This window comes from Carassius auratus, chromosome 18, assembly GCF_003368295.1.
Source record: "Carassius auratus strain Wakin chromosome 18, ASM336829v1, whole genome shotgun sequence".
In the NCBI taxonomy this organism is placed as follows: Eukaryota; Metazoa; Chordata; class Actinopteri; order Cypriniformes; family Cyprinidae; genus Carassius; species Carassius auratus.
Window position 1 is genome coordinate 19,033,346 of NC_039260.1, and position 15,035 is coordinate 19,048,380.

Consider the following 15,035-nt stretch of genomic DNA (forward strand, 5'->3'; position numbering starts at 1 on the left):
TCTGACAGAAAAAAAACACCTGGAAGAGTTACAAGCCTAATTTACAGTAACTGACTGCATTAAGTTCCATCTGCAGGAGGCGCTGTGGAAAATAAATTAGTTTAATGATTTCTACCTTTTTGAGAGCGCTTGCAATCCCAGCATACCAGGAATATATTTAAAACGTATAATTATTTATGGGCACAAAACGTACTTTAAAGTAATGTGGTGGGTTACAGCGTTGAATAAAGTAACAGTTATCCGACAGCGGTTGGTTTGTTGAGGTCACAAGACACATTTCTTCACCAATCAGCGAGCTGTCCCATACGCAGCAATGTTCAGCGCTGTCTTCCGCTCTGGGTTACGTAACACGTATCTGTTTGTAGATCGAAACGTCCTCGGCAGGATCCGACGACAGCGATCATGGAGGCGTCGACGGCCACCGCTCCCGTCGCGAACGCGCCTGTTACTAACGAGGGCATATTAATAGGCGATAAAGTGTATTCAGAAGTCTTCCTCACCATCGATAACTCTTTAATTCCGGAGGAGAGTCTCTCCCCGACCCCGTCGATGCAGGACGGGCTCGACCTGTGTACCGAGACAGACCTGCGGATCCTGGGCTGCGAGCTCATCCAGTCCGCCGGGATCCTGCTGCGACTGCCGCAGGTGAAAATATATAAAAATAGTTTATACAGTGGGTTTGTGTAATCTAGAGATCCATTTCAGTGATTTTAAACATCTTTCGCTGTCAATCGGCTAGACAAAAACAAAATGGCGGACGCTGCTTTTGAAACGAAACGGGGGCCGTTTAACTTGACGTTATATTAAATTTTCTTTAATCGTTGTTATGTTTCAGGTGGCCATGGCGACCGGACAAGTGCTTTTTCATCGATTCTTCTACTCGAAGTCTTTCGTGAAACACAGTTTTGAGGTAAGAGAATAAAGCCGTGTTTACAGGCAGAGCCGATGGCAGCCATGTTGTTTGAGTAAATCACATTCAAACGGATTATAGCTCCATGGTGTAATATATGTATGTAAATATGTATGTTTTTAAAAGTTGTCGTCATAATAAGATAGTTATAATGGACGTTTTTTCAAATACCAGCGAACTGTTTAACTAGACGGATTTTTAGGGTATTATAGGCGTGTAAGAACTGATTAATGTTTAATTAGACCGCTTACTACTGTTGGCGGTGTGTGTGTAACAGTTACATATAACGTAACACACACACACACATATATATATATATATATATATATATCCTATTCAGATTTTACATTTTGTGTTGTTGTAGATATTTTTTTCAAATTACACATGCCAGTTAAAAACATATTACACAAACGTTTGCTCAATTTCACTATTTACTGTCAGAAAATGGTATTATCTACTAACTAGTTGATATATTTATCAGTGTATATACTAATGTATGCTCATGCTGTGTGCTTTGTAACAGTGTTTTGACAGCTCTTTCTGTCGTCTGTTCTCTCTGTAGATTGTTGCCATGGCCTGTGTTAACTTGGCTTCAAAGATCGAAGAAGCCCCTCGACGAATTCGGGACGTCATCAACGTGTTTCATCATTTAAGGCAGCTCCGAGGCAAAAGGTAAGCATGACCCGTTCTCGTCACACGTTTTCTGTTCGTTACCTGTGCAACCCCCCCCCCTCCCCCCACCTTTAACTGATTTATTTTACTTTTGATAACATTTGATCTCATCACCTCAAATTGTAACTGATTCAGGAATACTTAAACATGTTAACTGTGAGTAGTCTGTGCGCTTCTGTTTGTCGTTGATATGATGTCTTGATTTTGTTTGCTTCATTCTAAACCATTTTAAAGCTTTTCAGTTCCTTCATCAGTCATAATTGGTAGTAACGGCAGGATATTCTGATTACCTGAGCAAGTAAAAAGTGTAATCTTGATCAAGGGAACGTGGTGCCAATTGAGCTATTTATTGATTAATTACTGGCTAGTATAAATTTAATTCCAGAATGAAGTAGAGAACAACTTAAAGAGGCTAAAAAGAAAAATTTGTTCATCTGAAATCAAGGACGCGGTATTAACTTGAATTCTTTTTTCCCTTGCAACCAACTAACAGCGACCAGCTACATTTACCAATGCCTGGGTGATGTGGAATGGTACGTAGAGATGAAGCAGTCGGCATGGCAACAGTGAGCGAGGTGTCGCTTCCCCCCCCTCCCCCGGGAGAAGCCAGTGGTCAGAAAGCGGTCACTGGGATGTCGGGGATCGACAGGTTGGCCGCTGGTCCGAAACATCTGACTGACTCCTGTATCTCAGTTTAAGATTATTGTCTCTGCCAGCACAGGTGACAATCTTTTAATTTTCTTTTTTTTTTAAAAGACACCTCACCACACATGTCATAGCTTCCACAGAAATATTTCACGTTGCACATGCAAGATTCAAATCTCTTAAATATTCACATGATGGGAGCTGTGAGGGTTGCATACTGAGAATGTGCTGTTTTTTTTTGTTTTTTTATTATATACTGTAAGCATTGTTTGGCTGTCCTGGATGATTTATTGTCCAAAATCCACAATTAAATGTTACGTTATATGTAGACCGGTCATGAAATGTCATTGGCATTTCGTTGTAAGAGTTTATTTTTTTTTGTGAGCTCATTGTGTGCGTTTACTCTTAGAAATGACTAACCAAGTTGTTTAGTGTAGATGATTTAGATGTTTTATGAATATGAATCGATATGTAATTTTGTGAAAACATAAAACCAAAGAGATTGTATTTGTGCTTCATGAAATATTCATGCACTTGTGGATGGGTGCAGTAATAAAACAAATCAAAAAAAAAAAAAAAAAAACAGATAATAACTATGGGGGGAAAAATGGTTAAAGCAGAAGAGAGAATGATTTAGATTCTGTTAGGTTAGTAAAATATAGCCTAGACTGGTAATATTATGTTTTTGTAATATTACGTTGGGTATACAATGTGGTTTCAGTAAGTCTGAAGTGTTTCTGTTTTTATCATAACTTGAGGTTTTCAATAGTTAAAGGACTACAAGAAATTAATTTCATTTACATGCCTTGTAGTCAGTCAGTATTTGATACTTTTGAGTTGCATATTTAGATAATGTGGTTGAAACTGACCATTGTTCTTCAGATGATTACGTGACACATCTGAAGGCCCATTCGTGCTATTTTCAGATCATGACTCAGCACTGCGAGGACTTGTCTGCGAGTAGTGTTTATGATGTAGAGCTCACTTCGTCTCTTCTACGTGTTTTGATTGTTCTACTGACACTGTGTATACTCTGTGTGTTGAGATTTTTGATGCTTTTGTTTCCCAAGATTGGCCTGGTTAGTGTATTATTGTGATATTGGTTGTGTTTATAGAGGAACACATTAATTTTTATTTTATTTTTTACTTTCTGTTGAAGCTATGATGTGGTGAGAGGTGGAGCATTTACTTTTTTCTCTAACAGTCACTTGTGGCAGTGCTAAAGTCTTACACTGAAATTACAGGAGTCAAAAAACTGGACCTGTTGCCTGTAGTTGGTTGGAAGGGAAACAGAATGATTTGAATTTAAAACGAAGCAAACAAAAAAGGCATTTTTTCATTGTCTTGAATAGTATTTGAGTCAGGGGAAACCATTTCTTTCATTCCCTCACAAATCAGGAGTCCAAGTCCATTGATACTTGATCAGAACTACATTAACACCAAAAACCAGGTGATAAAAGCTGAACGGCGTGTGCTGAAGGAGCTGGGCTTCTGCGTCCACGTCAAACACCCACACAAGGTACGTCTCAGTTCCTGCTCTTAATGTTTTGTTTTTAAAGTCTTACTACTTTAAAGTCACCCTGTAGTGCAAATTAAGTTTTTTATGTTGTCTGTCTATGTGGTGTTTTTAATATGCTTTTATACAAACCATTAGCCAATCCATTAATCAACACCATTGCAGAGTAAGTTTCTCCTTAAAACGGTAGTTTCCCAAAGGCTGTCCCAGAAACGTGGTTCGAAACAGCCCTCTGTTTGCTATGTCACAATTCAAAAATCAATCACGTCAAGTAGGGCTTCACGATTAATCGCATGCGATTCTGTGATTAGTACTAAATATCCATCACCTGCTTTCAAATGGAGCGGCACTTAATACAAAGAGCCGTAGTTCACTGACAGTACCACGTCATAATCGCAGATGAATCCCTTTCGGTTATGAACACAATATTTCGTAGCTTGTCAGCGAACTACGGCTCTGTTATATTAAGTGCCGCTCCATTTGAAAGCAGGTGTTGGATACTTAATACTAATCACAGAACCAGCTTTACTAAAGAAACGCGCATGACAATCGCTTGCAATTAATCGTGCAGCCTTACTACACGACAATGGCGTTTTGTGGACTGAAAATGCATATTTGAAAACGGATTTCAAAGTGCGAGCTTTTGAAAATGCCAGCATTATCGTTTTAATGTAAACACTCAATACGGTAATCTTTGAAAACGGTAACATGCGTGTGCATAGTATGAGTTAGGTATGTAGACCTGTGCCATACGTGTCAATTTTAAAGTCAAGCGCGAACAAACATACACAACAATGGCAGAGTGCATGGTACCGTTGTTGCTGCTCAAGAGTTTGCAAACACTTTTCAGCAAAGTGTGGATCTACTTCACCAATATTACAAACAACACTGGTAAAGCATCTTATACATCATATAATCGTCACAAAAATATAGTTTTGAGTCATTATCGGTGTATAACATTGTTGCACTTTTACTACAGTTTAGTGGATCAGGAGGCGCTGGCTGGTGCGACTGAGTGGAGGCGGGGCAAATTTGCATAGATCCGCAAATAGTAAATTAGACAAAATAAATAAATTTATGCATTAAGCAGACGATTTTATCCAAAGCGATTTACAGTGCATTCAGGCTATCAATTTTTACCTATCATGTGTTTCCGGGGAATCGAACCCCCAACCTTGCGCTAGCTTGCTTGCTAACGCAATGCTCTACCATTTAAACTGTTTTTTAAACTGAAAATTATTTCCATAAGAAAAAACGAAACTTTACGATGTCATTTTGATGATCAAAGATGAGTTTTAAGGGATAAAATACTTGACTACAGGGGGATTTTAAGACTCATTCAGATTTTACAAGCAGTTTCATCAATCTTTGTAGATTATCGTCATGTACCTGCAAGTCCTTGAATGTGAGAAGAACCAGACGTTGGTCCAGACAGCCTGGTGAGTAAATAAACAATCCTACATTAGATGTCTAGACACTGCAGTGTAACCAGTAATTAACCCCTTAACGTAACTTTTCTGTCCCCTCATCTGATGGATTGGTGTATTCGTGACTCGTGTGTTGGTGTGTGTCTTCTGTTTTAAATCTCTTGTTCATGGCTGTAATTAAAAGAAAATGGAGAGCTTAGTTTAACTTTGTCCTTTCTTTCTACTCTTTGATTAAAGGGTAGTCCATGATGGTAAGTGTCATAAAGAACCTCTGAACTCTGCTCCTCCAACCACATGACCTCAGGAATCTCCCCCCATTGGCTGCCCTTCTCGAGACAGCCAATCCAGTGAGAGCTCTCTGCCCGAGAATCACTGAAGGGGGCCTTTTCCAGCTGCCAGCAGCATCTTGTTTTCTTGCGGTTGTCCAAAAGGATTTGTATTTTTGTTTTTGCTTCAAGTCTCAAGATCTCTCTCTCTCTCTCTCTCTCTTTTTTTTAATTATCTGTTTTTTAAAAGGTGGTTTTACTTTTAACTTTTAAAAGGAAGTTTTAAAGCATGAATATTCGATTCATTATTAAACCTCAACTACCAGATTTAGGTGGTGTAAGTAGTCTTGGATTTTGCTTTCTAAATGTACTCATTTAAAGGGTAAATCACCAAAAATGAAAATTGTTCACCATACCTTCTCAAACCTATATGATTTCTTACATTGTAGAATAGCAATGGAAAAAAGCTCAAATTGCTGATTATCAAAAATGGAAAGCACAGTGTCCAGATCAAAGGTTCTCATTATAATGTCTTCAGAACTAAAAATGTAAGATAAATCCCATCCTCTGGTCTCATTTGTGAAACTGCACATTGGTCCCATCTTATTTTTGTTTTTGATAGTATACTAACGTGCAACCAAAGGGTATAACAACTTCACATTCAGATGTATCGTATTACATGAAGACGTCTTCAATATTCATTTTGGCCTCTTGACCATATGCATCCATTAAATGGAGGATCTTATATCATGATCTTGTCAAATACTTCTTCTTTTTTGGTGTTCCACTGAGGAAAGTTTAGGTTTAAAATGACATATTGGTGAATAAATTACCATTTTCATTTTTGGTGAACCAGTCCTTTAAATATGCAATTGATATTAATAATTTGGTGCGAGGCATTGTCTTATGGGAACTCTCGGCTGTTTAGGTCTATGCTTGAATGACTTGTTTGAAGCTCAGCTTTTTCATGTAAATCCAATGTTTTAAGACCTGTAGCATAAACACTTTAGTATTTCTGTTACAGCACACGTCAGTGTAGGATTTTCCATACTGACACAGAGCCTTTCAGGTCCACAGTGTCCATCTGCCTGTTTGCTTTTCTTTAGAGAGCTTTGCATCCATATCTGGCCATCATCCAGAAATGAGAGATTGTGTCTTGTCTGCAAATCTCCATTTAGCCGTCTAGTCTGAGATGTATATTTTTTCATTCCCAGAGCAGCTGCTCTCAGTCCCGCTTTGACTCCTGGTCACCATGCATGCTGTTTAGTGTTGTGAGTGTCATGCAATGCTACACCCCCATTCTCTCCTTTTTGTACTCTCATCTGCTTATTTTATGGAAAGTTAAGCTGTTGTTTCAGAAGTTTTGAAGAAATTAAGTTGTGGTCATTTGTTGCATGCAAACTAGTGGAACCAGTTATATTTTTGCAAACCTCTATCCAGTGAGCTTGTCTGTGTGCACATGTGCACTGGACATGTGCCCCTCCACACTGCATGCTTGCCGTTTGTAGAACAACAGAGGAACGTGAGGCAGAGCGGGAAAGGGCAAATTTAAACTCAAGCCTCCATTTTATGTTTGGTCTTTTTATTTGCATCCTGTGACAAACCTCGTACATAAATTTATAGATGTGAACAACCCATGCAGGGAAATGGCAATTTTGTGGTTCACCTTTTGTGTTGCAGGAACTATATGAATGACAGCCTTCGCACTAATGTGTTTGTGAGATTTCAAGCTGAAACCATCGCCTGTGCCTGCATTAACCTCGCTGCACGAGTGCTACAGGTACAAAACCATTCTCTGTCCTTCTTCATCTCAACCTGTGTTTACTCTGTGCTCTGGTTTTGTTAATGCCTTAGAATTTTCTTCCATCACTCTTTCTCTCAGATATCGTTACCCTCTCGGCCGCAGTGGTACCTGCTGTTTGGTGCCACAGAGGAGGAGATCAAAGATATATGTGTAACCACTTTGAAGTTGTACACAAGAAAAAAGGTTAGACTTGTTTGATATCGCTCCCGTTTTAGAGTTAGCTGGTCTTCACTTGTTGTATTGAGTCTGTTTCCTTTTATAATTTGTAGCCAAATTACGATTTGCTGGAGAAGGAAGTGGACAAGCGGAAGGTGGCTCTTCAGGAAGCCAAATTAAAGGCCAAAGGACTGAATCCAGACGGCACTCCTGCTCTTTCCACATTGGGTGGATTCTCTCCTGGGTCCAAACCATGTAAGTTGTCACTTCCACTGCCTTTCGTGCAGTCTAACCTTTTTTTTAAAGCTAAAACTTAAAAGCTATATATATGACTCAAAAGTAGAAGATGGTCCAAGCTGCTTTTTTTCTATACAATTAACGTCAAGCTCAAAGTTTTTGTACGTACACTAAATGCATACCTTTAGTGTGTTTCTCTGTAAATCTGTTGTTTTGCTTCAGAAGACTTGAAATATAGCACAGAATCACTGTTTTAGCCCTTTAAATGCATACCTTGGGTTTTTAGTGACCTGGGACACCATTCACTCACCTCTCCCTCCTATTCCTCAATCTATTAACTTTTAAATAATATAACAAGGAAAAAATATTTACAAAAGTGTCTGTTTTATAAAAGCGTATAGGACTTATATTATATAAAAGCATATATTTTTTATTGTTGGAGCTTGACTCTTGGAAAAAAGCAGCAGGGACGTTCTACTAAACTTCTTCTGAAACGGTCATCAAATTTTATTCTTCCTGTCAGGTTCACCTAATGTAATGAAAGCAGATGAGAAGTCTCCTAATCCTCAAATGCTTAAGGCCATGAAGAAAGAACCAGAAGATCGGCCTCAGGGCTCTAAGAGCCCACACAACGGGTGAGTGTTTGACAGGCTTGACTTTCATCAAGTACTTGCGTTTTGTTTAATGAAAACCCATTAATTAAGAATCTTCCTCATCCTTTCTTTAGACTCAGGAAAGATGGTAAGTTAGGAAGGAACAGTAGAAGTGCGAGTCGTTCCAGAACAAGATCCCGGTCCAGATCACGCTCTCCCAGACGACAGTAAGTACCACCTGCAGTGCACTGCTCTATGCTCAATGATGTCGGTGTCTATATTCAACCGTTTTTCTTGTAGTTACAATAACAGGCGCAGTCACTCAGCCACCTACAGCTCTCGCTCCCGGAGCCGCTCTCACAGCCGCAGCCCTTCTCCACGGAGACACGCCAACCACGGCCCTCCGTCTCCCCTCCTGCCACACTTGAAGTCAAAGCAGCGCTCAGACGACCTGCACCAGCACAGCAGACACAGCCACAAGAGGAAACGCTCCCGCTCTCGTTCCACCAGCAAGCCCCGTGAGCGGGACAGACAGCGGGACCGGGATCGCGGTTCCTCGGACTTAGCGAAGAAGCACAAGCACGAGCGAAGCAGTGGAGGCCATCACCGAGACCGGCGTGAACGCTCGCGCTCGTACGAACGCTCTCATAAAAGCAAACACCACAGCAGCAGCCATTCAAGCCACAGTCGTCACAGACGCTGAGTGTTTTTCTGTTAACATCACGTATGTGTTTGATAACCGTGGTCAGTGTTGACCGGTATACTTTTTCTTTTTTTCTCTCGTTATTTTGGCGGTTTAGTTTTAAATGTTGAAAGGATATGAAACTGCATATTTACAGTGTAAAGATGGGTTCAGTGTTGACGTAATTTGGGAAATGCTTTGATTTATAAAAGCAACCTTTTTCAGAAGGTGGGAAAATCACTAGTTGCATAGAAAATTGGAAAATGTTTTCAGGAAAGACACCAATACTTTGCACAGCTATAGAAATTAATAAAAAAAAGAAAAGATGCTCTACTGGCAGAAGGAAATTGGTTTCTCTGAAAATAGATCATATTTTTCTTACAACTGGATGCAGACTTTTTTTTTTTTTTGATCATGGTGACTTTGTTACACTGGTTTTTAGTCTGCACGTCTTCATGTCTGATTTTTACTCAATAAAAGGTGACTTCTATTGTCTGTTGTTGTTGTTTTTTTACCATATTATAGAACTTGGATTTATGAATTAAAAATAGTTTCTTGCTCTCTAACATTAAGATCCCTTGATGTTTACCCACATTATCACAAAAATATCACAACGGTAGAAACAGCTCTTATCTGGAGATCTGGCAATAAAAATTAGATTAATTCCAGAGAATCTCCTCCCTTCTTAAATTGTTCTCTCTCTAATGTAGTATTGGAACATCTCTGTATTCTACAGTAGAAAACATTTGAAGTGGATCAAAAAGTTCCTAAAAGTTGAACTAAAAAAGAAAGAATTTTGGTTTTAGGATGAAAGGTTTTAATCTACTTAAAATGTTATCTACTGTAGTTAACCATCTCAACAAATTTGTGTAAATGAACAGGAAAAACTAACACCCCAGGGGTGTTGCTTCAGTAGGTTTTCTGTGCAGTCTGTAGAAATCATTAGGATCCCCATTCATAGTGATTATGTGGTTTCTTATCTGTCATATTTCTGGGCAAGGATGGGGATACTGAATTTGGGATTTTCCTTAGTTGTCAGTTATAATCATCAAAATTAAAAGAAATAAAAATTTTAAATATATCAGTCTGTGTGTAATGAATGAATATAATATACAAGTTTCACTTTTTTAATGGAATTAGTTAAACTTTAAGATGATACTCGAATTATATGACCAGCACCTGTAAACCTCAGTCCACTCTTAATAGCTTTTCTGCATCAGGTTCGTTTATAATTCACTAAGAGTATTTATGTGGGCAGAGTCCTGAAGACAATATGATGGTGGTCTTTTCTTTATGAATTAATCAGGGTTTAAAAACGATTCAATGCATGATTCACTCATTTTCGCTACTTAGTGGGGTAACGCGTTAAAAAGTCACTGGAAAAATAGCCTGGCCTGTTCAAACCAACACAAACGAAAGGTGCGATAAAATAATAATTATATTGAAAGGCTGTTAATGCGTCTTTAAGGCCAACACGAACATGTTCACGTCGTCAATAAGACATTTTTATTTTATTAAGAGAGGTTCTCTGGTGCACATAATAGCATCTCATGAACGCGTTGGTGGCTTTTATTTTGAAAAGCGGTACATATTCTGCATGTATATAAAGATATAAAGGCCTTTATTGTGTATACAGGTGGGCTTCTCATTTCATCAAGATTTTCTGACTATATAGATTTATGGGCAGTTCTTATTAAAATGATGTTTAATTCATGAACAGAAATTGAAATGAAGGTATTTTATATTTATTTACTTTTAGACACGTTGCTTCCTTCCTCTATGTCTTCAAACTTGCAGTGATTGGTTTAATTCAAGGGGCAAGGAACTCGACCGGAAGTTGAAGTCGGGTGGGGGCTGCCATCTTTTAGCAGAACTTCACTTGCGTTAGCATTCCCATTGACTCCCATTCATTTTGGCGTCACTTTGACAGCGAATAACTTTACATCTGAGGCGTTTAAAGACTCTGTTTGTCCATTATTTATTTCTAAAGATACACAACAATGTATAAAGGGCTCCATTACCTTCTATGTTACATTATGGCCCCGTATAAACAGTTTTTGTAAAAAATAGGCTAACGATTGCGTCATAACCACTCGGCTCTCTGTCGCATTACCGTACAGACAGGAGGAGAAGCTCGCAGGCAATTAACTTAATATGGCGTACTGGCGTTACATTTTAAAATACTATACAAAATAATTAATCAGAATACTTACTCCTGCTCACTCACGACAAAGAACTCCCCGCTCAAGCTCGCCGTCTCTGCAAGATTAACGATGGCAGTTTGCACGCACAGCCACTTAGAAGATTTACATCTGGCAGACAGGTTGCTGACGTCGTCAAGCTTCGTTTGAGTCTGCGCGTCAGAAACGGAAGTGCTAAAAAACGCTAAAACTGGGCTTCATTTGTCTCAATTGAGTTCCAATGGGGTCGCTGTGTCCATTTCTTTTACTGTCTATGGTTTAATTATCCTGAGCAAGGACCCTTTCACATTTTTCAACATGGAGGCTCCAGTAATCTGGCTTTGGGTACAAGATAATATAATAAGGTCGGTAAGGGCCAATTATGTAGTCAGGGTCCCTACAGGGCCTGGAAAAGTAGAACAAAAAATAAAGCAGAGTATTAAAACGTATTTTTGTTTCCAGGCCTTGCCCCTAACTGGTTTTTTATAATCGAAAATTTAAGAATTTATTAAAAATAAATCGATTGTACAATAAGTCAAAGTCAAAATACGACTTAATGAATTCAAGGTACACTTTTTCCTTGGTTAAAATTGCAGGTTATAAGCATTTTGGATTTCTTTTCACAGTATTCTTAGCAGCGAATTACATAGCCTTAAGCAAACTTTGTAAAAATGATATAAATACACTTTTATGTGCACACGAGAAACTTGGCATATAGGACAATGCATGTTGAGCCACCTATTCTGCCATCAGCCCATTTTGTGGCATTGGTTCTTGGCCTACACAAAGTATGTGTTAAGCCTTGAAATATGGCATAGTGCCCTGACAAAAGCCAAATTTTAAACACATTTTATTTTTTTTTATACAGTCTTGTTCAAAATAATAGCAGTACAATGAATAATCAAGGTTTTTAGTATATTTTTTATTGCTACGTGGCAAACAAGTTACCAGTAGGTTCAGTAAATTCTCAGAAAACAAACAAGACCCAGCATTCATGATATGCACGCTCTTAAGGCTGTGCAATTGGGCAATTAGTTGAAAGGGGTGTGTTCAAAAAAATAGCAGTGTCTACCTTTGACTGTACAAACACAAAACTATTTTGTACAAACATTTTTTTTTTTCTGGGATTTAGCAATCCTGTGAATCACTAAACTAATATTTAGTTGTATGACCACAGTTTTTTAAAACTGCTTGACATCTGTGTGGCATGGAGTCAACCAACTTGTGGCACCTCTCAGCTGTTATTCCACTCCATGATTCTTTAACAACATTCCACAATTCATTCACATTTCTTGGTTTTGCTTCAGAAACAGCATTTTTTATATCACCCCACAAGTTCTCAATTGGATTAAGGTCTGGAGATTGGGCTGGCCACTCCATAACATTAATTTTGTTGGTTTGGAACCAAGACTTTGCCCGTTTACTAGTGTGTTTTGGGTCATTGTCTTGTTGAAACAACCATTTCAAGGGCATGTCCTCTTCAGCATAGGGCAACATGACCTCTTCAAGTATTTTAACATATGCAAACTGATCCATGATCCCTGGTATGCGATAAATAGGCCCAACACCATAGTAGGAGAAACATGCCCATATCATGATGCTTGCACCTCCATGCTTCACTGTCTTCACTGTGTACTGTGGCTTGAATTCAGAGTTTGGGGGTCGTCTCACAAACTGCCTGTGGCCCTTGGACCCAAAAAGAACAATTTTACTCTCATCAGTCCACAAAATGTTCCTCCATTTCTCTTTAGGCCAGTTGATGTGTTCTTTGGCAAATTGTAACCTCTTCTGCACATGCCTTTTTTTTAACAGAGGGACTTTGCGGGGGATTCTTGAAAATAGATTAGCTTCACACAGACGTCTTCTAACTGTCACAGTACTTACAGGTAACTCCAGACTGTCTTTGATCATCCTGGAGGTGATCATTGGCTGAGCCTTTGCCATTCTGGTTATTCTTCTATCCATTTTGATGGTTGTCTTCCGTTTTCTTCCACGTCTCTCTGGTTTTGCTCTCCATTTTAAGGCATTGGAGATCATTTTAGCTGAACAGCCTATCATTTTTTGCACCTCTTTATAGGTTTTCCCCTCTCTAATCAACTTTTTAATCAAAGTACGCTGTTCTTCTGAACAATGTCTTGAACGACCCATTTTCCTCAGCTTTCAAATGCATGTTCAACAAGTGTTGGCTTCATCCTTAAATAGGGGCCACCTGATTCACACCTGTTTCTTCACAAAATTGATGACCTCAGTGATTGAATGCCACACTGCTATTTTTTTGAACACACCCCTTTCAACTAATTCAACTAATTGCCCAATTGCACAGCCTTAAGAGCGTGCATATCATGAATGCTGGGTCTCATTTGTTTTCTGAGAATCTACTGAACCTACTGGTAACTTGTTTGCCACGTAGCAATAAAGAAATATACGAAAAACCTTGATTATTCTGGTTAGTCACATTGTACTGCTATTATTTTGAACAAGACTGTATATACCCTTGAACTTGGCCAATCTTATGCGATCAGCCCTTTCTGTGTTCTGGTTTGTGTGGAACCACAGAGGATGTGTTAAATAAGCCATTAGGCCTTGATATTAGAGGTACTACCATGAGAAAAGACACATTTTGAGCAAAAAGACATGTTAATTTATGTGCATCCATGCTCTTGTTTTATTTACAGTAAGATGTCATTGATGCAAAAATGAAGTAGGAATTACTGTTTTTCCACATTGTCTAAATTTCTACCTCAATTTTAGTGATAATTTTCTCATTCGAATATCCCCCTATTTTATTAGGAACTCATTTTAATTTATAGTTTAGTGAATGAGACTCAATTTTTTTTTTTTTCTGTAAGAGCTTTGAAGTCACTGATTTATTTGACAGTTCTGGCTCAACCTAAATTACAGTGCACATTTAAAATGTTTGAGTTGCATACTACATGTGTTTGTGACCTGGGTTTGTTGTGTTTCTGTTAAGATATGCCTGCATGATGGTGTTCTTCCTCAGCAACATGATAGAAAACCAGTGTATGTCCACTGGTGCCTTTGAAATCACACTTAATGGTGATGATTATTTTATGACTGATGATTAATTAAAGATCAAAATATAGCAGTGCAATCATTTCACATTGTTAAAATGACATGATGTTTCATCCTGGTGACTCTTTATCTGCGCATGCATGTTTATGTGCTCACAGATGTTCCCGTGTGGTCAAGATATTAAATGCATCCACAAGGTTTCTCCTAGTGTTCTTTTCCATCTTTTCCATCTAGGTGTGTGATGCGAAGCTTTGGTGTGTGTGTGTGAAGGCATTAATGAAGGTTTGCTCTGGTGCAGCCTGGATCTCCAGCTGTCTCTCACTGCTCCATGGCTCTCTCTGTCTCCACAGCCCCGCAGTCCTCTGCTAAGAATGATTACCTGCAGATATTCTGCAGTCACTGACCAATAAAAACACATGCTGTTAAGTGGGAAAATTGGTGTTAAACAGTATTCACCTGCGTGTAGTAGACTGCTGTATTAATTAATGAAATCAGTTTTGAATATTCAAACTTGTAATATGTGCAGAACTACAGTTCTGTATTTGATTTCTCTCTCTCTCTCGCTCTCATATTTTATTCATGCGTTCATCTTTCTTCATATGATTTTGTGCCAATTTATTAATTCTGCTGATGTTCACGCTAATTCTCAGCGAATGTTTTAGACAACAGTATTAATTAGAAAGTATAAACGGTTATGTGAATTTATACAATCACTAAATGTGTAAATATCATCAAGGATGTTTTTTGATCATTATTAATATTTGTTTATATTGTTTTGAATAAATTTGGTTAAAATTGAGTCTTTTTCATTGGGAAACATTTTCTTTTCCACCAGAGGGCGCTCGGTGGCTCAGAAGACCGAATGCATTTAATCACATTAATCTTTCCGAACGGGTTTTGATGTTGTTGTTGTT

At 38.5% G+C, this 15,035-nt stretch overlaps 1 protein-coding gene across 4 annotated transcripts; it reads left to right on the top strand.

Moving 5' to 3' along the window:
- The first annotated feature begins 329 nt into the window (after positions 1-329).
- On the top strand, positions 330-9,221 carry LOC113118610 (cyclin-L1-like). Of its 4 annotated transcripts, none has more exons than XM_026287914.1 (11): positions 341-645; positions 836-910; positions 1,473-1,582; positions 3,626-3,746; positions 5,118-5,182; positions 7,117-7,216; positions 7,319-7,423; positions 7,510-7,651; positions 8,157-8,268; positions 8,361-8,453; positions 8,527-9,221. In XM_026287914.1, the coding sequence occupies exons 1-11, from the start codon at positions 403-405 to the stop codon at positions 8,927-8,929; spliced, it is 1,569 nt and encodes a 522-aa protein (XP_026143699.1). In that variant the 5' UTR covers positions 341-402; the 3' UTR covers positions 8,930-9,221. The 4 variants fall into 4 exon arrangements, 3 of the variants coding, with proteins under 3 accessions (XP_026143701.1, XP_026143699.1, XP_026143700.1); XM_026287915.1 differs by lacking the exon at positions 341-645 and adding an exon at positions 2,076-2,231 and having other exon boundaries at positions 830-910; XR_003294346.1 differs by lacking the exons at positions 8,157-8,268; positions 8,361-8,453; positions 8,527-9,221 and adding an exon at positions 5,408-5,421 and having other exon boundaries at positions 331-645; positions 7,510-7,539.
- Positions 9,222-15,035: the final 5,814 nt, after the last annotated feature.